Source organism: Vicia villosa, linkage group LG2 (genome assembly GCF_029867415.1).
Source record: "Vicia villosa cultivar HV-30 ecotype Madison, WI linkage group LG2, Vvil1.0, whole genome shotgun sequence".
NCBI lineage: Eukaryota > Viridiplantae > Streptophyta > Magnoliopsida > Fabales > Fabaceae > Vicia > Vicia villosa.
The window spans coordinates 11,101,130-11,124,091 of record NC_081181.1 but is presented as its reverse complement, the minus strand read 5'-3'; the positions used below and the strand labels follow the sequence as shown (position 1 = coordinate 11,124,091).

Below are 22,962 nucleotides of genomic sequence, written 5' to 3'. Positions count from 1 at the left end.
AGCATTTTATTGTTTGATTCAATGGATCGAAGGTATTCAAGAGGTGTTCACCCCTTGTCACTTAATCACTTTGATTTAATTAATATATTTTGATTCAAAAGATCAAGGTATTCAAGAGGTGTTCACCCCTTGTCACAGGATCTCTTGGTTTTATTAATGAAAGGTTTAAAACGAGTGTTAATCCAAAAGAATCGGGGTATTCAAGAGGTGTACACTTCTTGTCACTCGATCTTTCGATTTAAGAAAAAGGTTTTTGAAAAGAAGAAAACTCGACATTGAATCGAGAAATTATTCGAGGCGACTTGGCGTTGGACCAAGATTTTATTGTTCTTTTTTTGGGTTGAGATTAATTTAATATTTTTAGTATTTTAATACAAGAAGTAAAATCTAACAAACTACATAATAAAATATTTTTGTGTTTTGTTACACTATAAGAATACAATTAAAGCTACACAACATTAATATTTTTTTTATTTTTTATAAGGAAATAAAAATCTACTTACAAAAATAATTCTTTTGTATTTTTTTTTAGTTATCAAATAGAAATTCTAACATGAATATTAACAAAAACAAAATAAAGGAAGAAGAAATTTAAAATAAGCTAAAAATAAAAATGAAATGGGTGTATAATACAGAAATGGGCGGTGGGCTGCAAGTAAAACAAGCTGGGCTAAAAAGTAAGGCCCAAAGACAATTTAACAAGGCTGCAAAAAAGGGGGTATGTGTTGAAAATGCAGTGTGTATAGCCTAAGGAAATCGGATTGGGTTTGTTAACCCACTGAGCCCAACTGTGAATTATGAGAACAAAAAAACCTAAAGGACTAAAGCTAGCCGCCAGTCCTCATCTTCTTCTTTCCACGATCTCATCATCCCTTCCACGCACACGCTTCTCCACTGTTCTCTATTCTAATCTCTCACTCTCTAAAGTTTCTCTCGAATCAACTCTCACTCTCAGTTTCGAATTTCTCAAACAGAAGAACAACAACAACAAGGCGCGACGAAGAAGCTCTCATCCCTCTCTCGGTTCCGGCTCTCTCGGTCACTCTCCTAATCGCTCTCTCGTTCGATTTCAGACAACAATAAATATCGACACAGATCGATCTCTCTTCACGACTCTCTCTCGATTTCAAACAAAACAACCTTCCCGATCAAGACGACAACAGTAATTACATAGCAACAGTCAAGCAAGAATATAAATCAAACATGGTTCAAGATCCGCACAAACAGAAATTACAACAAACATTTATCGAGTATGGAGCATTAGCACAAGCATAATAACTTTAGAATATTCAAACCGAAATGAAGCTTTTTCCAGGTGGATTGTTCTTCTTCGCTTTGCTTCGTCTCGATCTCTGTCTCAGGTATGTTATTTGCTTCTAACTCTGTGTGTCTCCTGTGTGTTTGCTGAGTATTGTTGAAGGTTATGTGATGGTGGTATCGTGGTAGAAGAGAGGTGTGGTATATGATTCTGCTTGCTAACGTTTATGAAGGGTGAAGACGGTTAGGGATGATTAAGGTTGTTTCTGTGTTGGTTTGAAAATAGTGCAGATAAAGTAACTTGTGGTGTGGAAAGTATGAAGGTAAATGGAAGAAGGTTTTGGTAATTTTTCTGTAGGGGTTCCAATCTGTTTTCTTGAAGAGTTTTGAAATTATAAGTTTGGAGGAAGATTTGGAGATTTTATGCAGAGTTTCGTTCTTTTTCTCCCTCCTTTCTTGCTTGCTGTTGCTCTTGTTTTATAGATAGATGAAAATGATTTTGGGGGGGAAAGTTTGGTGAGATTTGAACATTTTTGGTTAACTGATCTCTGGCCTTTTTGATGCAGGTTTGGCTTTGATCATTTTGGTGCAAGATTTGGAGTGATGTGCAGAGCAGCAAGAGGCATCAGTTAGACAGGTTTTGGACAGTTATGGAACAAATTTTTGGAGCATTGTGTTTGTTGGAGAAAGATGCAGAGTGATGTTGCAGCAACTTTGGACTCTAATGTTTGGAATTGGGACCATTTGAACAAATAATAATAATAACAATAAATAAAATAAAAATTAATCTAAACTAAAAGTAAAAATAATATTAAAACTAAAAATTAATCTAAATTAAATCTAAATTAAAAATAAGATTATATTAAAACTTAATCTAAACTATCTAAAGTTATTTTTTTTAAAATTTTTTTAATTGAATTTAACTAAAAATTAAACCATGTGAAAATGCGAATGAAATCTATTTTTTGCTGGCTTTAGTAAAAGTCCATTTAGTTTCAAAATATGCAAAAATGCGACGATTAAAATACATATGCGACATGACTAAAAATGAAGGAAATTTGTAGGGCAAAAATTGGGGTGCGACAATACCATGATTTAATAAAATGATTCATAATATATAGTCTCCTATTGTCATACCCCAAATTTTTCCCAATGTATTTCAAGATAGTTTGGCTCAGATAGTCTCCACAGGCTCATACAATCTCTAATGGCAAGCATGATCACTCTTTTCCTAAGCAATGAGGACCAAAACTATGGTTTTGATTCTCTCAAGTTTAAATCAAATTCTAAGACCTCAAATGGATTCCATGGTCTCTCATATACTTCAAAGTATCCTCATACCAAGTTTCAAGCCCTGGTTCATAAGATTGCTCATTCAATTGCTCAAACGATCAATAGTCAACTAGTTTGACCTAAAAGTCAACTATGGTCAAACCACAGTCAAAATTCCTGATTTTTGGTCAACATCAATACTTTTAAGTTATAGTCATCGTTTGATCAAGGGTTGACCATGATTCATCAGGAAAAGCTCCAAAATCATTAAAAGGAAAAGTTTCTAAATTAGGGTTTCTAAGAGAAAGTCAACTCAACTTTGACTGATCATATCTCTCTCATACGTTATCCGATATTCCCCAACCAAAGCCTATTATCAAGGAAATTTCATTCTCTACAACTTTAATGTTGGGCCCAAAGCCAAGAAATGTACCATTTGGGAGATATGAGCCAAAACATTACAAGTCCTTCTAGAAGCTCGCAAAAAGCTGCTTTTTGTCAGGAGCCATATCATTAAGATAAAACCACCAAGTGCAAAAAAGGTTCCAAATTGGCTTATAGAGGACATATTGAGCTTTCCAAAAAGTTCTAGAACATCTTCATAGGACAAATATTAAGTGAGTTATGATTGTCAGAAGTAGGAGAAATTTGGAAAGATGCATGAAACCCTAAATGAGTAATTTCAAACTTTTGAGTAATGGGCCCATATTTTTAAGTTATCCATGTGATAGTAAGTTCATAAGAGGCCCATAAATCATCTTTTACTTATTTTATGGTTTTATTTCTTTTATTTTTGAATTTATACATATAAATTCAAATTAAATCAAACAAAATCATAACTAAATAAGAGAAAATTTTGTGATTCATCCATCAATTATTTAATCACCTCAAAATCATCATCCAAAGGCCAAGATTTAATGGAAATATGCATGATATAGAAGAGAGCTCAAATTAGAAAGATTTGGTGCAAAAATCATATCAAATTTTCTCATGATTAAAGATTGATTTCTTTCCAAAGCTATTAACCTAATCTTACCCCTCTATATATATTCACTTCTTTCAGCACCAAAGACAGGGATTGGAGGCTAGAGACTAGGGTTTCTAAGATAGCAAATTTTTCAAAAAAAATTGAAAATAGTATAACCAATTCAGGGAGTTTTAATCCGAGTCAACCATCCCAATTCATTCCTGGGGTGTTAATAGGTAAGAATGGACCAAGAGTCAAGCTTCATAACGCCTGAAACATGCTTCACGTGTTCATCATCTTCATTCATATAATGATTTTTTGTATCTTGCATATTAGCTTGTTTTAATCCAAACTAACCATGTATTTACGTTCCTGGTACAGATTAGAGAAGCTTTGAATCGTTAAATCGGAGCTTTGACGCATATATGGTGATTTACCATTATTAGGGCATGAGGCTTGTACCTCTTTGTTGTCACTGTTACAGACACTACTACTGAAAACTAACCATGCCATTGTGTTCGCAGCATCCAATTTAGTATATCTGGGCTGATTTTGCTATGATTTTAATTGAGTTTTCAGGTCGTGGCCGTCGATCTCGCCAGAGAAGACGATCGGCGTCGTCACAGCGCCGACGAGCTGCTTTCGTTGACTCAGTCCTTAGCTTGCGTGGCGCCTGCGAGCGATTCCATTCGCCAGTTAACGGATACAAAACCTCTCTCTTACTCCCATTGGCGGAAAATACTTACATGGACACAACCATAACACCTGTACTTACACACAACCAATCACATTTTTTTTATTAATTAAAAATTAAAATTAAAATTGTCTCTCTCCTCTTTTATCTCAACCACCCCCATGATGCCAATTAAAAACAAAATTAAAATTAAAAAAAAATTATATTCTCTCTCTTTTCATTGGTTGTGCCTAAAAATATGGATTTAGGTGCGTATCCATGCAAGTATTTCTCCCCATTGGCTGCGTGCATCTGCAGTGAGCCCGCTTTGACTCTGTGACCATTTGTGTCATGTTTATATTAATTGTTTTTTGGTGAATGCTTGACAACAAAAACAATCAGCGCAGCTGGCGAAGAAGTGCAAGGAGTGGGATCCAAGACCTGGGTTCGATCCCAGGGGCAGTACATTGCTTTTTTGAGTTTTTAGTGTTTTCAGCCATTTCTTTCATTTTTTTTAGTTTTTTAGTTATCTTTGATTGATTAATTATTAATTAGTTAACTTAGGATGATTCAATTTAATTAATTAGGACATTAGCCTAATTACCTAGAAAAATTAGGAGTAATAGATTAATTTAATTATTTAATTTAGGGTAAATAATTTTAATTGAGTATTAATCCCTATTAATTTAATTTTAATTACTGTTTAGATGTATGCTAATTAGGGTGTGTATGGCAAGACTAATAATCAATCGTTAGATCACTAACTCAAAGATAAATATCTGAATCAAAACACTTTTCACACACGCACCTTTAGGGTTTCCCCTCTTACGTTGCCTTTCGGAAAATAATAGTCAAATCCCTCGAGCGTAGGGATGCCTTAGTGTAACGCTACCTTCGATAAAAATCATCATCGTCCCTTTGATAAAAGATCGTGTTCCCTTCGAGTTGCCTACGATTAAAAACGATCTTGTCCCTCGATGTTGCCTCGATAAATGATGATAGTCCCTCGAATGCTAAGGTATCCTTACTTGTTGCCTTTATGACTATTCACATCGCATAAGACTTCCTACCCTCTTTATGGTATGGATAGCCCCTATGACGATTCGATGACCCTTCGATGACCCGCACATCCAATGTATAGGACTACCTACCCTCAAATGGTATGGATAGTACTATCTTCCAAGGAAAACTTTAAAGTATGGGAAAGACCTTACGAACTTAGGGTAGGAACTTTTAAGTGCTTGCTCACAATCAATTAAAATCAAATACTTTTCACACCCCGTTTTCTAACGTTGTCTTTTTAGACATTCTCAAAATCAAACTGTTTTTTTAAACACACACGACACTTTTCAAACATTTCAAACAAACAAGTGAGCTAAGCGAACTAAGAGCCCATGTATAACCATGGATACAAAGGGTGCTTACACCTTCCCTTTGAATAACCTACCCCCCGAACTCAAGTATTTTAAAAAGGTCTTTCCTGTTCTTTTATACCTTTCCTAATTGGATAAAATAAAAGTCGGTGGCGACTCTTGCTCACCGCAACATTTGTTTGCGAAACATATCAAAAAGTCAGTTCTCCCACCGTGTTACACGTATTATTTTTATCAAGATTAAGTGATGAACTATGTAGTATTAACATATGAAGTATGCTTCTTTCTATAAATTGACATAACCAGGTGTGGTATAACTGATGTATGTTTTCCGTATGACGATATGATGCTATTGAGACGATGATGTGTGTGTTTTGATTCGAAATATTGTGTTGTTTATGAAGATGATGTGAGAGCAGTATGGCTGCCTCATATATGATGTTTTGTGATAATATCGATGTTGTGTTGAATATCGATGTTCGGTAGTTGCATGAGAATGTTGTAGTATGTGTGTCTCATACATTGCATGATAGTTGGAGATGATTTTGTTGTGAAGGATCAACATTCCAAAGTTAGTTGTTGCCTTCGTTTGGCATTGCGAAGTTAGCCATTGCCCACAAATGGTTATTGCGAAGGTTTTGGTACCACATGCATGATGTTGTGTCAATAACATTGCATTGCACTTGATTTGGTTGATGATGTAATGATGAAATTGTATTATGTAATCAATGTGTGACTATGATGAATAATGATGAGATTGTGGATGTTTTATAATAAACCTCGAAGTATGACTATAGACTGTTGAACTTAAGACCTAACTTAATGTTTCTGTTATATGCTTATATTTATGCCCTTTATTATATTTTCGTTGATATCTCACCCCTTCTGTTTGAATGTTACCTCTACGTGGGTAACGTGCAGGTGATCAACAATAGGCGAGGTTAGACATCGTGTCGAGTCGGTGTCATGCTCTGATACGTAACACCGGGGAGGAATGAACGCCTAAATGTTTCCGAATTTTAAATTGTTGTTATGTTGAGTATTTTAAGAGCAGTATGACTCTCTTTTATGTGAATAATTGTCGGAGTTTTGATGATTAAAGATGTTGATGACTTATATTGTTTTACTTTCCGCTACAATAATAAGAAGTTGAATATTTTCGAAGTCTTGCAATAATGATGTTGTTAGTTCATTCCGAAGTGTGTTATGTATCTATGTTTTACGACTTGAGCATGTGAGTTTTTATGTTGATGATGAAGTAACATCCTATTCTTGAAGGTTTGTATTGAAGCTTTTATTTACTCTATATTACCTTATTAATTAAAATAACGATCAGGGAATATGGTGTTAAACTTCCACCTCTCAAGAGGCTATAAATGGCCAAGAGAAAGATAAGTGGATGAATACAATGGTGGAGGAGATGGAGTTCTTGAAGAAAAATCAAACATGGGATCTTGTTCAACTTCATAAAGGAAAAATGTCCATCGGTTGTAAGTGGATGTTTAAGAGAAAACAACAGTAACAGAAAAAAAGAAGGGGAAAGGTTTAGAGCTCATCTTGTAGTAAAAGGATTCTCTCATTAAAAGATGATTGACTATGATGAGATTTTCTCTCCGATCGTCAAATATACTTCTATTAGGGCAGTGTTAACTTTGGGAGTCAGTCGGGACATGCGTTTAGAGTAGATGAATATGAAGATAAAATTTCTTCACGATAATCTAAATGAGCAAATTTAGATGGAGCGGTCAGAGAGATTTAGTTACACTAAATATGAAAAACTAATTTGTAAATTGAACAAGTCTTTGTATAGTTTAAAGTAGTCTCCAAGACAAATGTATAATCGCTTTGAAGCAAATAAGTTACAAAAACTAAACCAATTTATTGTGAGGTGACTTGTGAAACCTAACCACTTGTGAATATTATGTAGTATTTTAAATTGTTGGGGTAAATTTTGAATTCTACATTTTTTACAAGCGTACTGGTGAATTTGACTACGAGGTTAGACATATCTTAAGCAATGGTGAAAAATATACGATTAATCTCCAAAAATGAATGCTCCTGTATGAGATGGATGGTGATAAGGTTGTCATGTTATCATACCATTTTATGCATGAAGGATTAATATTTGGATATTGAAGATTTTGTGTTTGACTGCTACATAAAAAATTGTTATGAAACTTGCTATGAACCAATGATATATCATGTCAATGGTGAAACTGTATGGACAACAATAAAGTTTATTGATTTGCACCCACCACCTGTAAAAAGAAAACCTGGGAGTCCCAAAAAAAAGGAACAAGGAGATTGGAGAAATGGTGAAAGATGAGACACAATTTACGTGGACAAAATTGAAATCCAATGTAATCAATGACATATGCATGAACATAACAAGGCTACATGCAAATTGGCAATATATTTTACACATTAAGCAACTCAGTGTAACACAAGACAGACAACACCAACTGAGTCCGCACCACCAAGTTAGGCAACACCAACTGCCCCATTACTCTCTTCAACTCATCCAATTGCAAAGAAGACTTCAAAAGGGGCCAAAACCTGTTTTGCGGTAACTTGTGTTAATCTTTTGTGTACATCTTTTGCAGTACTGTTTGTGTATACATTAGTAGTGTCTGTGTACACTTGTTTTTTTTAAATATGTTATGTAACAACATTCTAGTTTAATGCCATGTTGGTTTTATGCCACCTTTAGTTAGAAACAAGTTTAATTCCATTGTGGCATAATTCAGTTAGTTTGAATCAACTTATGTAACGAGTTAAGAATTTTTGGTATAATGCCAAAGAGTTATGAAACTCTGGTATGAAATTGTGGTTAATAATAAGTTACAAAATTATGTAATAGTAAAAATACCATTTTAATTTTCTGTCACCTTTAGTTTGAAACAAGTTTAATGCTATTGTTGTTTAATGCCAAAAAATTATGAAATTCATTTATGAAATTGTGGTCAATAACATATAACAAAATTAAAGGGATATGTTCAATAATAAGTTAAGAAATCATATTCAACCGAGATTAATGAGCATAATTTATGAATTGGTTTTAGTAAAGTTTTGTAAACAATTATATTGCCACCATCATAAATGAATTTTAGCACAATTTTAACAAATTTCGGGCTTTATTAATGACATTGTAACGAAGTTATAAAAGATTTAATCAACATTATAACACAAATTCATTAAACCAACATAACTTATACATAATTAACTCATGATAACAAACCATCACATCTTTTACATAATTTTCTTTAAACATTAAACCAACACAACTTTTAAAATAACCCTATTTAAAATACATTTGTTAAAATCACTATATTCATTCCTAAATTAAAAATTACAACTACCATTGACATTTTCAATCATTCTTTGAGTAGATAACTTTCTTCTTCAATTTGAAAATTTGTTTCTTTTGCCTAATCTTCATATCCCTTTCATCACCTAACCATTGAAGAAATTACAAACCTTTTCATTGTGATTTATGTAATTTAACCCCAATTTTCCCCCAAAGTTCAAATTGTTCATGTCTGTCACAGTACTAAGAACACATTCCTCTTGGCAAAAATACTCCCCCTCTTGTTTCTTCTAAGTACAATTCCAACTATCCCAAAACTTTGGTTATTTGATATTGAATCACTACTATCTTTGACATTGAAATTATTTTTGAAGAAGATGAAGAAGTTGAAGGGGTGGAACCCTAAAAAACGCAGGATAATATACTTTTTACGATTTGCTTCTAAATGAAGATGATTATATAGTTACAACACGTTTGATAACTCACTAGTTTGACTCTTCCCAATTGATTTGACACATCATCACCATTTGACTTTTTTTAAAAAAATTTAATCCAAAATATCAAGTCTATTAACAAAACAGTTTTAAGTGACTAAAATGTAACATTTATTAGATAAGAGACTAAATAAAATTTTAAATTAAGTTAAAACGTTAAAAATATTTTACATCTCATAATTATTAAATTATTTATAAATATTTAACTTTTATTTTAATTACCTCAAAAGTAAATAAATAGTTGAAAATTATAATATATTAATAGTGTAAAACAACATAACTATTAAACTCATCTCTTAATAAATTAAATCTATTTATTTATTTATTTACACAATAAATTAAATTTATTTAAAAACTCTCATTTGTAAAAAAATAATTAAACTCACACTAATTAATTAAAAAACACACACATAGTTAATCCTACTTTGAAAAAGAAGTTATCTCTCTGTCTCTCTCCTGTTAAAACTATAAACCCTACTATCGGCAAAGTATCTCACCGGCGGCGAAGGGTTTTAGGGTTTCAAAATGAAAAACCTAAACCTCTTCCGGGAAGTTCCTTTGATTCTCCGATTAACCTCCGACGACGAAACTTTCCGATTCGCTGCCTTAGATATCGAACGCAACCGTCTCTTCTTCCTCTCTTCCCGCAATTTCATCTACACTTACCATCTCTCTTCCTTCCATGTCCGTTCCCAATCTCTCTCTCTCTCTCTCTCTCTCACATTCGAAAACTATGAATTATTAACTCCTATATGTTTTGTATTGCAGGATAAAGAAGCTTGGAGTAACAACTCACTGTTATCTACGGATTATGGCAGCGTTGATCTCGAACCTGATGATAGTGTTACTTCATTTGATTATCTCATGGAGAAAGAAGCGCTTCTTCTCGGAACTTCGAACGGCCTTTTATTGCTTTATGATGTTGAAGCTAACGCAACTCAAGTTGTTGGTAACTTGGATGGTGGTGTCAACTGCATTTCCCTTAGTCCTGATGGTGAACTTCTTGCTATAATAACTGGTTTTGGTCAGATTTTGGTTATGACTCATGATTGGGATTTGTTGTATGAAACACCACTCGTCGATGATGATGATGAAGGCCATCACGTAAGTAAGGACTAATCACCTTTCTTCTCAATTTTATAATCTTAATAAGTTGTGTAATTACTGATTTGTATGATGATTTTTCTGTTTTATAATAACTCATGCAATTCTCTCAATTAGAATAAAGCCCGACTTGGATATAAACAACTTAATTAAGCATATTATTGCAGGAACACTTACCATGTAAGTGCTAATGTATAAGCTATTTATTATATTTCAATAACAAAAGATAAAATTAACTCATACTAGTTTAGAGTATAACATATTGGATCTATATATTTTTATTTTAGGCTATTTGAACTACTAGCATATAGCATAAGTGAATGTTTGGGCCTTATAGTTGTATTATTATTTGCAAATTTATTTTGTGTGAGTTCTCTTTTTATGTAAAGCTGCTTCAAAATAGTGATTCTACTGTGTTTTTCAGATGGAGAAAACTTTCTGGAGGGTGGGTTTGAGCAACATCAGATATCTTGGCGAGGAGATGGAAAATACTTTGCTACAATGAGCGCGTGTAGTTCTAATTTATTGCGGAAACTTAAGGTTTGGGATCGAGATTCAGGGGCGTTGCTTGCTTCTTCGGAGGAAAAAACTTTTGCTGGAGCAGTTTTGGAGTGGATGCCCAGTGGTGCTAAAATTGCAGCTGTATATGACAGGAAAGCTGAAAATGAATGTCCCTCCATTGTTTTCTTTGAGAGGAATGGATTGGAAAGAAGCAAGTTTAGTATTGGTGAAGGAGTTAATGCAAAAGTAAAATTTCTGAAGTGGAATTGCAGTTCCGATCTTCTTGCGGGTGTTGTTGAATGTGAAAATTATGATGCTGTAAAGATATGGTATTTTAGCAACAACCATTGGTACGTGAAGCATGAAATTAGATACTTGAAGCAAGATGAAGTCAGGTTCATATGGAATCAAGAAAAGCCTTTGCAGTTGATTTGTTGGACTCTTGGTGGTCAGGTTACAGTTTACAACTTCGTTTGGATCACAGCTGTTACGGACAATTCCGTTGCACTAGTCACCGATGGCCCCAATATTCATGTAACACCACTTTCCTTGTCTTTAGTGCCACCTCCTATGTATTTATTTAGCCTAAAATTTTCTTCCCATGTACGGGGTACGGCAGTATATTGTAAAAACTCCAAGAACAAGTTAGCTGCATTTCTTTCAGATGGTAGTTTATGTGTTGTAGAGCTTCCATCAATTGAAACCTGGGAAGAACTAGAGGGGAAAGAATTCAATGTTGAAGCCTCTCACACTGAAATGGTGTTTGGATCCATATTACATCTTGTATGGTTGGATTCACACACGCTGTTATCTGTTTCACATTATGGTTTCAGTCACAGTAATGACTTATTCAAAACCTCACTCAATAAGGATGCACTTCGAGGCTTCTTTTTGCAGGAAATAGAACTTGAATGTTCAGAGGATATTGTTCCAGGATTGCTGACATGTTCCGGCTGGCATGCAACAGTTTCAAAGCAAAATACTCTTAAAGAGCTTGTTATTGGCATTGCTCCAAACCCTGCTAGTAAATCTTCTGCATTTATGCAGTTTTCTGGGGGTAAAATCAAAGAGTATTTATCAAAAATGGGCACTGGTGGTGGGTCTCTAGAGCAAGAATTTCAAGGTTTTTCCGCAGCTTGCCCTTGGATGGGTGTAGCGCTGGTCGGAAGTGTTGGCCAGTCAAAACCAGTGCTTTTTGGACTGGATGAGATTGGCAGAGTGCACACTAGCGGGGGGATAGTTGTTTGCAACAACTGCAGCAGTTTTTCATTTTACTCAAATTTGGCAGACGAAGTTATAACACATCTAATTCTTGCAACTAAACAAGATCTGCTTTTTATTGTTGACATTGTTGATATATTTAATGGGGAGTTAGACTCAAAGTATGGAAATTTTATCCGCAGTAACAGCAGAAAAAAGGAAGAAAATGAAAACTACATACATATATGGGAGAGAGGTGCTAAAATTGTTGGGGTTTTACATGGAGATGAAGCTGCCACTATACTGCAAACTACTCGGGGAAACCTAGAATGTATATACCCTAGAAAATTGGTTTTGGTTTCTATCATTAATGCCTTAACTCAGAAGCGATTTAGAGATGCGTTACTCATGGTCAGGAGGCATAGGATAGATTTCAATGTAATTGTTGATTATTGTGGTTGGCAAGCATTTTCACAATCAGCTTTTGAATTTGTCAGGCAGGTCAACAATCTGGGTTACATAACTGAGTTTGTTTGTTCTGTAAAGAATGAAAATGTTATAGAGAAACTCTACAAAAATCATGTGTCTGTTCCCTGTTCAGAGGTTGCTAATGTTGTGCTAGCTGGAACCCTTGAAAATTGTCATGCTGATAACAAGGTTTCTTCTATTTTGATGGCCATAAGGAAAGCACTTGAGGAACACTTTACAGAAAGTCCTGCAAGGGAGCTTTGCATATTAACCACTCTTGCTCGGAGTGAGCCTCCGTTACTTGAAGATGCTCTAAAGAGAATAAAAGTCATTCGTGAAAAGGAGTTGTCTCATGCTGATGATCATATGAGGATGTCTTACCCTTCTGCTGAAGAAGCTCTGAAACACCTGTTGTGGTTGGCCGATGGGGATGCTGTTTATGATGTTGCTTTGGGTCTTTATGATTTAAAACTCACAGCTATTGTGGCATTGAATGCCCAAAAAGATCCAAAAGAATTTCTTCCTTTCTTGCAAGAGTTGGAGCGTATGCCCACACAATTAATGCAATATAATATCGACCTTAGGCTGAAAAGGTTTGAAAAGGCTCTCAGACATATTGCTTCTGCTGGAGATTCATATTACGATGATTGTATGGCACTTGTGAATAAAAACCCTCAACTTTTTCCATTGGCTCTTCAACTTTTTACTGACCCTGCCAAAAGGATGCCATTCCTAGAGGCTTGGGGCGATTATCTAAGTGGTGAAAAGTACTTCGAAGATGCTGCAACAATTTACTTGTCCTGTTTCAATTTGGATAAGGCTCTGAAGTCTTACCGTGCTATTAATAACTGGAGTGGAGTGCTTACAGTTGCTGGGTTCCTTAATCTTGGAAAGGCCGAAGTACTGCATCTTGCCGGTGAACTTTGCGAACAACTTCAAGCGCTTGGTAAACCTGGTGAAGCTGCCAAAATTGCCCTGGACTACTGTGGGGATGTTAACTCTGGTGTGAATTTGTTAATTTCTGCAAGAGATTGGGAGGAGGCTTTGAGGGTTGTTTTTATGCATAGAAGAGAGGACTTAATTAAAGCTGTAAAGGATGCATCTGTTGAATGTGCAAGCACACTTATCAATGAATATGAAGAAGGATTAGAGAAAGTGGGGAAGTACTTGACTCGTTACTTGGCTGTTCGGCAGAGAAGATTACTTCTTTCAGCCAAGCTCCGATCAGAGGAACGTGCTGCTAGTGATCTTGATGATGACGCTGCTTCAGAAGCTAGCAGTAATTTTAGTGGAATGAGTGCATACACCACAGGGTACGTAATTTACTTTGATCCCATATACATTGCTATATACTTAGAAAGATGTAGGACATCAATTTAACATCCTTTTTTGTATATTCTGAATTGTTTTTCTCTGACTGAGAATGAATTCTGGCCTTAAAACATATTATAATGAACAAAATAGAGAGACCTTATGCTCTTTCCATAATCTTTGATGCATTAAATAAGCGTGCTGTTTTATATTCTTTCCATAATCTTTCACGTCATTGTTATACTTATTTCTTGTGTTATACTCTTGGTGCGTGAGACTTCATTTGATTTCCTGATTTCATCCACAGAACCCGGAAAAGTTCTGCTGTTTCTACTATTTCAGCTGCAACTACCAGGGCAAGAGAGGCTAGGCGTCAGAGGAAGAGAGGAAAAATCCGTCCTGGGAGGTATGTAACCATGTGACTTTATTCGCACCTGTCCTTCCTCTTGTACCTTTGTTTTTCATTAGCCACAATTTTGCAGTGCTGGTGAGGAGTTTGCCTTGGTGGATCATTTGAAAGGCATGTCTCTGAGAGTGGAATCAAGACGAGAGCTGAAATCTTTGTTGGTTTCCCTTATGATGTTTGGTGAGGGTGAAACAGCAAGGAAGCTACAGCAAATGGGTGAAAACTTTCAATTGTCTCAGATGGCAGCAGTCAAATTAGCTGAGGAGACAATATCAACTGAAACCATAAATGAGTATGCACATACTTTGGAGCAATATACCCGAAAAGTCAGGGATGAAATGCACAATTCTGAGGAGTTGTCGTGGCGGCTGAAGGTTTTTTTGGCATATGAATAAGCTTAACTTTTAACATAAATATCCTATTTTGTAAGGTTATCTGGCATGTAGTTGATAATGTTGCTTTTTTATTTGAGGGGCTTGAATCTATTTCCGAACTATTTCTGTGTAATTCCGCCGAATTTAATGTGCTACTCTGAAATGAAAGTTACTGCCCTAGGAGAGTGTCTTTAGGGTTCTCTAATACGAGTCAATTGAGAGTAATAATGTGAAACAAATTTAGTGACAATTTATTTGTTTGTATTTATTTGTGTTTTTTTAAATAACAATTTACACTTTATTATAGTTATTTTTAATTGCAAGAGGAGGAAATATGGCTTAAAATGATTATCAGATATTTATATTTTTTAATTTATTTTAGGCTTAATTCATTTTCTTTTGGTCCCTTAACTTAAATTATCGTTTGGTTTTAGTCTTTTAATTAAAAAATGTTAAAACTGTTGTGTTAGCATAACTAGTCCCTTTTGATGCCTTTTTAAAATGTGACATGGTTTTTTTGTTTGCTTTTTCTAATTTTATTAATTCAACTATTTTAATTATTTTACTTAAAGGCTATATTCTTATCTTATTTATCTCTTTCTTTCATCCCTTTCTAGGATCTTAGCCGCCACCTTCACTCCTCTTCTCCTTATACCTTCACTCTTCTCCCTAAGCATCGGCCTTCCTTCCTTCCCCAAAACAATAGCTTCAAAGTTACATTTATGGCTTCAAAACCACCATTTTTATTAAGATCTGAAACCATTGAGTGAAGAAGGACGCTTTGATGACATTTTATAAGCTTTGACGACACTTTAGATCCATTCAAATCCTTCTTTGATTCATTTTCACCTTCTTAGACTCAATTTTGACAAACAAATATTTTGGGTATGAATTTTGGGTTAATGAACCTCTTAGTGTAGGAAAACTGTCTACAAGAGATTGATATATACATGTAATTCACAATTTTACACTATACACGACACACTATTGAGTTGTTACTGTGACAAATGTTAGAAAGTGTAGTTGTTAGCGTATGTAATTCTCACCGAAGCCAAACACTATAAGACTTTCATTATTCTGGAACCCATTTCTATAGGTACAACAACATGAAGGAGCTGCTGATTTATGTTGATGGATGTAAAAGACAGCAGTGATAAGTTGTTGCAAAAAGGGCCTCCTTCATTCTGATCAAGAGCTTTTCAAAGGTGACGGTGCTCAAAGTGATAGATTGGTGCAACTACATAGCGAAAATTCTTATGGCTTTGCTAAAGATTTTGGATTTTCTATGGTTAAAATAGGTAACTTGAAGCCTCTTACTGGGAAAAAGGGTGAGATAAGGTGCGATTGCAAAAAAGTCAACTATTACTTAATATAATGGATGGATAAAAAGAATACGATGGAATGTAATCAAATTATGGGAATATTATGGCTTATAATGCCATTTTGAATTATGCAAATATATGTAATTTTGCATTATGAATCATAATTTTATTTTAAATTATATGACTTATAATGCCATTTTGAACTGATTATGTAATTTTGTTAATGTTTAATGAAATGATATAGCTTATAATGTCAAATAAGATTATGTAAATTTATTGTGTAACCATCTGTTAATTGGATGAAATCAGATATATCTATTTGTTCATTGTAATTTAGTTCAAACTGGTCCCTTACCTTATGTGAATGTTTTGGTGACGTGTCGTGCCACCTAGTCAGTATTTAACTTTTTTTTTTTTACAAAAACTAAAGGAAGAGACCATTACAGGTAACAAAATGTTAGTTAAGGAACATTTTCATCGTCAAATTATATCCGTTCAACCAACCTCTATTTTCGTCGTTGTTCGCTAATCGTTTACAAAATCTACCATAGTTGTTCTTTGTTCATCCAACATGTGTTTACGAAATCTACCATTGAAGGAAGATTTAAGTTCAATTGTGAAGAATAACCTTCATGCATCATAGAAAAGCAACGAAGAGGTGACATTCTATCTGAGGTATGTGATAAGCTATTTTTTTAGGTTTGGTTTTGTAAAAGTTTGAAACCTAAAGTGGACATTTTTTGTCGTTCTTGTGGTCTCCCTTTCTAAAATGTAATCTGGTGTCCCATTTCATATTTTGAATAATTTGTTTGGTTTGAGGTCCCATTCCGTATTTTGAATAATTTGTTTGCATATTATGAATAATCTATGTGTAATGTTTAATTCAAATCGTTTATTATGAATTATGCATTTTAATTTGTTGTCAAGACTAACTCAGAATCAAACCATTAGGTTAAGAATACATCATAAGTAGGGGTGGCAAAACGGGCCCGGCCCGCGGGGAAAGCCCGTTTTACCCGCACTTTTTCGTGGGGCGGGGTAAGGTTTTAGGCCCGTTCTCTTTAATGTGCCTGCCCCGTCCCATTTTTTTGTGGGCTTTTGCGGGCATTTGTTTTTTCATAGAATTTTACTATTTTTAGGCCTAAAAAGCCGAATGCTCGCGGGCTTTCCCCGTCCCTCCCTCACTTTTTTGCGGGGCGGGGCAAGGTTTTAGACCCGCACTCTTAAAAAAGTCCGCCCCGCCCCGTTTTTCTGCGGGCTTTTGCGGGGCGGGCCTAAACGGGGTGGGCATGCCCGTTTGCCACCCCTAATCATAGGGGTCAATTAGTAAATCACCCTATTAAATGGTACATTAATGGAGAAGTCTATGAAATAAATTGAAAGTGAGATGTGGACTAATGTCATTTATGCGGTTGGAATGTTTGATTAAAAATGAAGGATATAAGAATATGGCAAAATACTCATTTTGGTCCCTTAGTTATAGGTCATGGTTCACTTTGGTCTCTTATCTTTTTTTTGTGCCAAATTGGTCCCTTAATTTTTAAAACGGTGCAAACTAGTCCCTTCCGTCTACTCCGTTAGTCAAAGTCTGTTAAAAGTCTACGTGGCACATTTGACCAACTATTGTGGCGGAGTTAGCGTCGAAAAAACCAACGCTAAAAACTATTTTTAGATTTTAATTACTTTTGGTCATCTTCTTCCCCAAATTTTTAAATGCATACAAACATATTCATTTTGAGGAAAGGTAGGACAACTGCATACACTAAGCCAATTTCTTTGCAGCACGAATTCCACCCAACAACATCATGCTTCCATTCCCACGTTTCTATAACAACAACAACAACAAACTCTTCACTGTCTCTACCACCTCGTTCATGCATGTTATCACCGTCACCAAATTCCTCATGACAAACCAAAATAAGCTGAAGACTTTACCTTCTTCAAAGCCTTTGAACTCAAAACATGCCCACAAATCCTCTAAGCAAAAAACCTATACTTTCGATTAAACTCCAGCCCCGCAACCGCACACCAAAACTTAGCCCCATCATCTTCCCCCGGAATCGAGAAAGCCTAATTTTTATCATATCCTTCAAACCCTTAATATACCCAAATTCCTTAGGAAGCTTCTTACCTAACAAAGCCTCCACCAACGCTTCCTTGTTGAATATATTCCCAACCTTATCAATCACACAAGGAGGCGTGATTGGAAGACGAGAGTAGAAAGATGCGCGATTTTGGATTGGGAGAAAGTTGAATCGTCCGGGATAGGTTTTCCATGGAGCGTGAAGTAGAAGGATAATGAATTGGCGATTGAACCAGGATTTGGAATGATTTGGGATCCATTTTGCTTAACGTTAGGGTTTATGAGATGAATTAAGAATTGAAAATTGGAGATTGAAGGATTTGGTTTGATTTGAAATTTGGGTTTTTTCTAATTTTAATTATGTTTCAGCGTTGGATAAAGGGTACTAAGGATTTTCCACAGCGTGGATTTCAATTATGTTTGTATGCATTTAAAATTTTGGGAAGAAGATGAACAACAATAATCAAATCCAAAAATAGTTTTTAGCGTCGGTTTTTCCAACACTAACTCCGTCACAATAGTTGGTCAAATGTGTCACGTAGACTTTTAACAGACTTTGACTAACGGAGTAGACGGAAGGGACTTGTGTGCATCGTTTTGAAAATTAAGGGACCAAATTGGCACAAAAAAAGAAAAGGGACCAAAGTGAACCATGACCTATAACTAAGGGACCAAAATGAGTATTTTGCCTAAGAATATCAAGTGTATGTGGTATTGGAGTTCTAGGTTTAACTTTTATCGTGGCCTTAGATCCCTTGCGATGGGAATGTGCTTAAATTTACTAAAGATGTTAATGAATTTGAGTTAGTTAATGTGTATGTCGAACATTCCATTGATAATTTTAAGGTGGTAGGTAAGGCAGAATTGTGACAAGGTTATGATGAAGAAGTACATATTGATGGTGATTGTGGTTCAAATTCTGATGATGAGGAAGTACAAGTACATGACGTTGATGATGAAGTAAAAGTTTGGGTTGGTGCAGGGATAACATAGGTAGTAAAAATATTGATGGTGAAGTACAAGTTAGAAGATATGAAAAAAAGGAATCTAGTGATGATGCTGACTATGTTGGAAGTGATGGTGACATCACTATTACAAATAACACTCTTTATGACAAAACTTTTATCTCGAACATGCTAAAAACTGAGAGTACAGGTCTTGCGAGCGCAATGATTGATTTTTTAAGGAAATAAACAACCTTTTCCCTTGGTTTTCTCACTTGGCGTCTTTTCAGATTCCATTTTTTTCTTTGTTAATTAGTAATTCTCAAAATCTTTGTTATATCAATAATCAAGAATACAAGACAATAATATAAAAGGACATATTTCATTGATAATAAATATTTCACAAATTCAAACTTCTGAGTTCATTCAACTTCAATATTATACCTATTAACTATTTCTAGCTGAGAGAAAAGTTCAGAAAGAACTCTTCCATATGGTATGGAAAGTCATTTCCTCCCAAGAGATGATTATCATTTCCTTTAAGAAGTTAAAAATGGTAAGAGAAAGATTAACTCTGACTCTGCGGGTAAGAAAGTACAAGAGATGTTTGTCATCCCAAATAATCATTTCCAGTAGTTTCTCTCTTGGACGGTGATTTGACAGTAGAACTTGAAACCAAACTTTTGTATTTGGGAGTAGAGTAGCATGACTGGTGAACTTATCTCCAGTGGCATAAATTAGGTTAAGGTGGATTTAGTAGACATTGTTGAATCTATAATGTTCAACACAACTACCTTTCTCTTTACAGTATATTGTGTGAGCAACAAGTAATGAAGTAATGGTGATAGGAGAGCCATTGATATAGGACTGGATTGCCTCAACATCATGACTAGTGATGAAGGCTTTTAACCAGAACTCTTTAACGAGATTAATGTAGATGGGGCCATGAAGAATGTCAAAGTAACCATGAAAATTTTGTTTGAATATAGTTTTCCTTAGAACAAAACCTTTGTCTTTCAAATCATCCAGATCAACAAGCTTTTCATTGATAACGAACAAAAGATTTTCATCCATTTTTGAAGAAAAGATAAGACTTTGAAACTAGGTTTGAAGACATAAAGAGTTGGAAATGAGACATTGAAAATAAGTATATTGCTTAAATAGCTCAAAAGGCTCCTTCAAAACCCAAAATATACGTTACATTTTGAATATGGATAATCATTGTTATTCTAGTGATAAGGTTCCCAAGTGCACCGTTTTAGAAATTAAATCATATCTTACCTAAGATTTTCTTAAAACCAAGGGAAAAAAAGTTCATGAACATTTCTTTTTATTATATTATTTATTTGTAAACTAAATGATCTATCCCAGTGGTTTTATTAATAACCGAGGGATAAAATAATCTAATTTTACTATAAAAGTACTCCTTAAATAGGTTTTACCCTTATCCTAACTCGTACGCATCATTCTTTGGAATGAATTGCAAGATAATGAAATCTTATAACTTAAGAAGCTAGATAAAGTTCTCTATGAAAGATTGCAAGTACAGAAAAACATTTTACAATGGTTGGAAGAGATATCTCCTTTAGAAGTTGGATGCAATCCATCCATATAACATTACCAATGTTTGGAACATATAATTCCTTACAACAAAGATTTGTTGTTCTCAAAGAATATGAATTTGTTGTAATATTGTGTTTTAATATTTTGTGTAAACAATGTATTGTAAAAAAAGCCTTTTCACCTCGGTTTAAAGACATAAAGAGTTAGAAATGAGACATTGAAAATAGGTATACTGTTTAAATAGCTCAAAAGGATCCTTGAAAATTCAAAAGATACGTTACACTTTGAATATGGATAATCATTTTTATCCTCGTGATAAGATTCCCAAGTGCGCCGTTTTAGAAATAAAACCACATCTTACCTCAGATTTTCTTAAAACCGAGGGAAAAAAAGTTCATGAACATTTCTTTTTATTATATTATTTATTTGTAAACTAAATGATCTATCCCAGTGGTTTTATTAATAACCAAGGGATAAAATAATCAAATTTTACCATAAAAGCACTCCTTAAACAAGTTTTACCCTTATCCTAACTCATACGCATCATTTTTTGGGATAGATTGCAAGATAGTGAAATCTTAGAACTTAAGAAGCTAGATAAAGTTCTCTATGATGGATTGCAAGTACAGAAAAACATTTTACAATGGTTGGAAGAGCTATCTCCTTTAGAAGTTGGATGCATTCCATCCATATAATATTTCCAATGTTTGGAACAGATAATTCCTTACAGGAAAGATTTGTTGTTCTCCAAGAATCTGGATTTGTTGTAATATTGTGTTTTAATATTCTGTGTAAACAATGTATTGTAAAAAAAGCTTTTTCACCTCAGTTTTTATCATAACTGAAGGAATATAATAGCGTAAAAATTGAGGACCTTAAACATTAGTGATTCGTGTGAAACTTAAAAAACTTCCATTATAAAGGCATTCTAAATATAGAAAATTGATAATGAAACATCACAAAAATGCTTGAAACTATCTACGTCCTCCACTTTAGGGTTTGCAAGAGTATTTGTCTTGAAAAGTTCTCTATGATGGATTGTAAGAGTAGAAAATTATTTGGGTTTAAGGTTTGTGTTCTTAAATATTTATTTGAGCAGAAAATAATTTATTAATCTAACCATTTTTTAATCTAACCATCTTTTTGTTTTTATAAAAAAAATGCATAAAAAAGAAAGTGAGAATATAGTGACATCCAACGTTTGATCTTTCCCAGAATATCAAGGAATTGAAGATCCAACATATGATCTTCATGAACAAATTAGTTTTTATTTTATTATTTTGTGTAAACAATGTAATATTCGGGATAAACATTGTAGTTTGTAAATAAATTATTTTATTAATTTTCTATATAAACAATGTAACTAGTTTTAATTAAAAAAAACAATCAAACTTACCCCTCAATTTTCTTAATAAATTGAGATATATGAGGGGCTAGTTATGTAAATAATAAAAGTGCAGATGATAGGGTTCGAACCCATGTGCAAATAAATTTACCCCCTCGTTCTTTTAAAAACCGAGGTGTTAAGTCGTTACTTTTCATGAAGTCTTTTGTTACCTCCCTTCTTTAGCCGAGGTAAAATGCATTTCGCGTCCGAGGTTAAAAGCACTTTTCGTAGTAGTGCATATACAATTTTAGCGATATAAGTATGAGTGTATTGAGAATTCTATTGACTTTGATTGGACCACAATCCTCCCATCTGATATATTAGGTGAAAAGGTGAGCCATGGTGATAATGAGGTAATAGGTGAAGATGTGAGCCATACATTTCAGTTTTAGCAAGATGATAATCATGATTTTGATCAGCTGCATACGCCTCTTGATGGTGGAGATGGTGAGGAGCCTGAGAAGTTTCCAGCCTATAAAAGTGGTGGGGGGTTCAAGTTTCAATCAGGTGTTTTTTTAATAATAAAGAGACAATGAGGGATGCTTTAAAGGAATGTGAAATGGAGATGAAGCAAAATGTCTTCTTCAAGATTTCAATGACAAAGACAATGTCATTGATGAAATTGAGGATAATAACCATGTTGTTGAAGAACTTGTGGGTGTGTAAAGGACTCCCAAAAAGTATAATAAGTTAGGTGTAAAAAGATGTTTCTGCTCTTAAACCCTAAAGTAAAAGTAAGAAATCCACTGCAAACAAAAAGAAGGTTGTGGCAAACAAGAAGAAGCGAATCTATATAAAAATTATGAAGTTATGATTGAAAAAAAGGAAGAAGTATGCAGAGAAAAATAAGAAGGTTGATGATGTCGATAAAAAAACCACTGCTGAAAAGAAAAGTGTGTGGTTAAAAGAAAGAAGATCCATGCGTGGTCTAAGATCTAGATCATTGAAGACAATAT

The 22,962-nt window shown here is 34.4% G+C and overlaps 1 protein-coding gene across 2 annotated transcripts; it reads left to right on the top strand.

Moving 5' to 3' along the window:
• The first annotated feature begins 9,755 nt into the window (after nt 1–9,755).
• On the top strand, nt 9,756–14,829 carry LOC131649127 (elongator complex protein 1-like). 2 transcript variants are annotated; one of them, XM_058918869.1, is made up of 5 exons: nt 9,756–10,027; nt 10,112–10,451; nt 10,872–13,929; nt 14,235–14,333; nt 14,410–14,829. In XM_058918869.1, exons 1-5 carry the CDS (start codon nt 9,869–9,871, stop codon nt 14,726–14,728), a joined length of 3,975 nt encoding a protein of 1,324 aa, XP_058774852.1. In that variant the 5' UTR covers nt 9,756–9,868; the 3' UTR covers nt 14,729–14,829. The 2 variants fall into 2 exon arrangements, with proteins under 2 accessions (XP_058774852.1, XP_058774853.1); XM_058918870.1 differs by lacking the exon at nt 9,756–10,027 and having other exon boundaries at nt 10,309–10,447.
• The last annotated feature ends 8,133 nt before the right edge of the window (nt 14,830–22,962 follow it).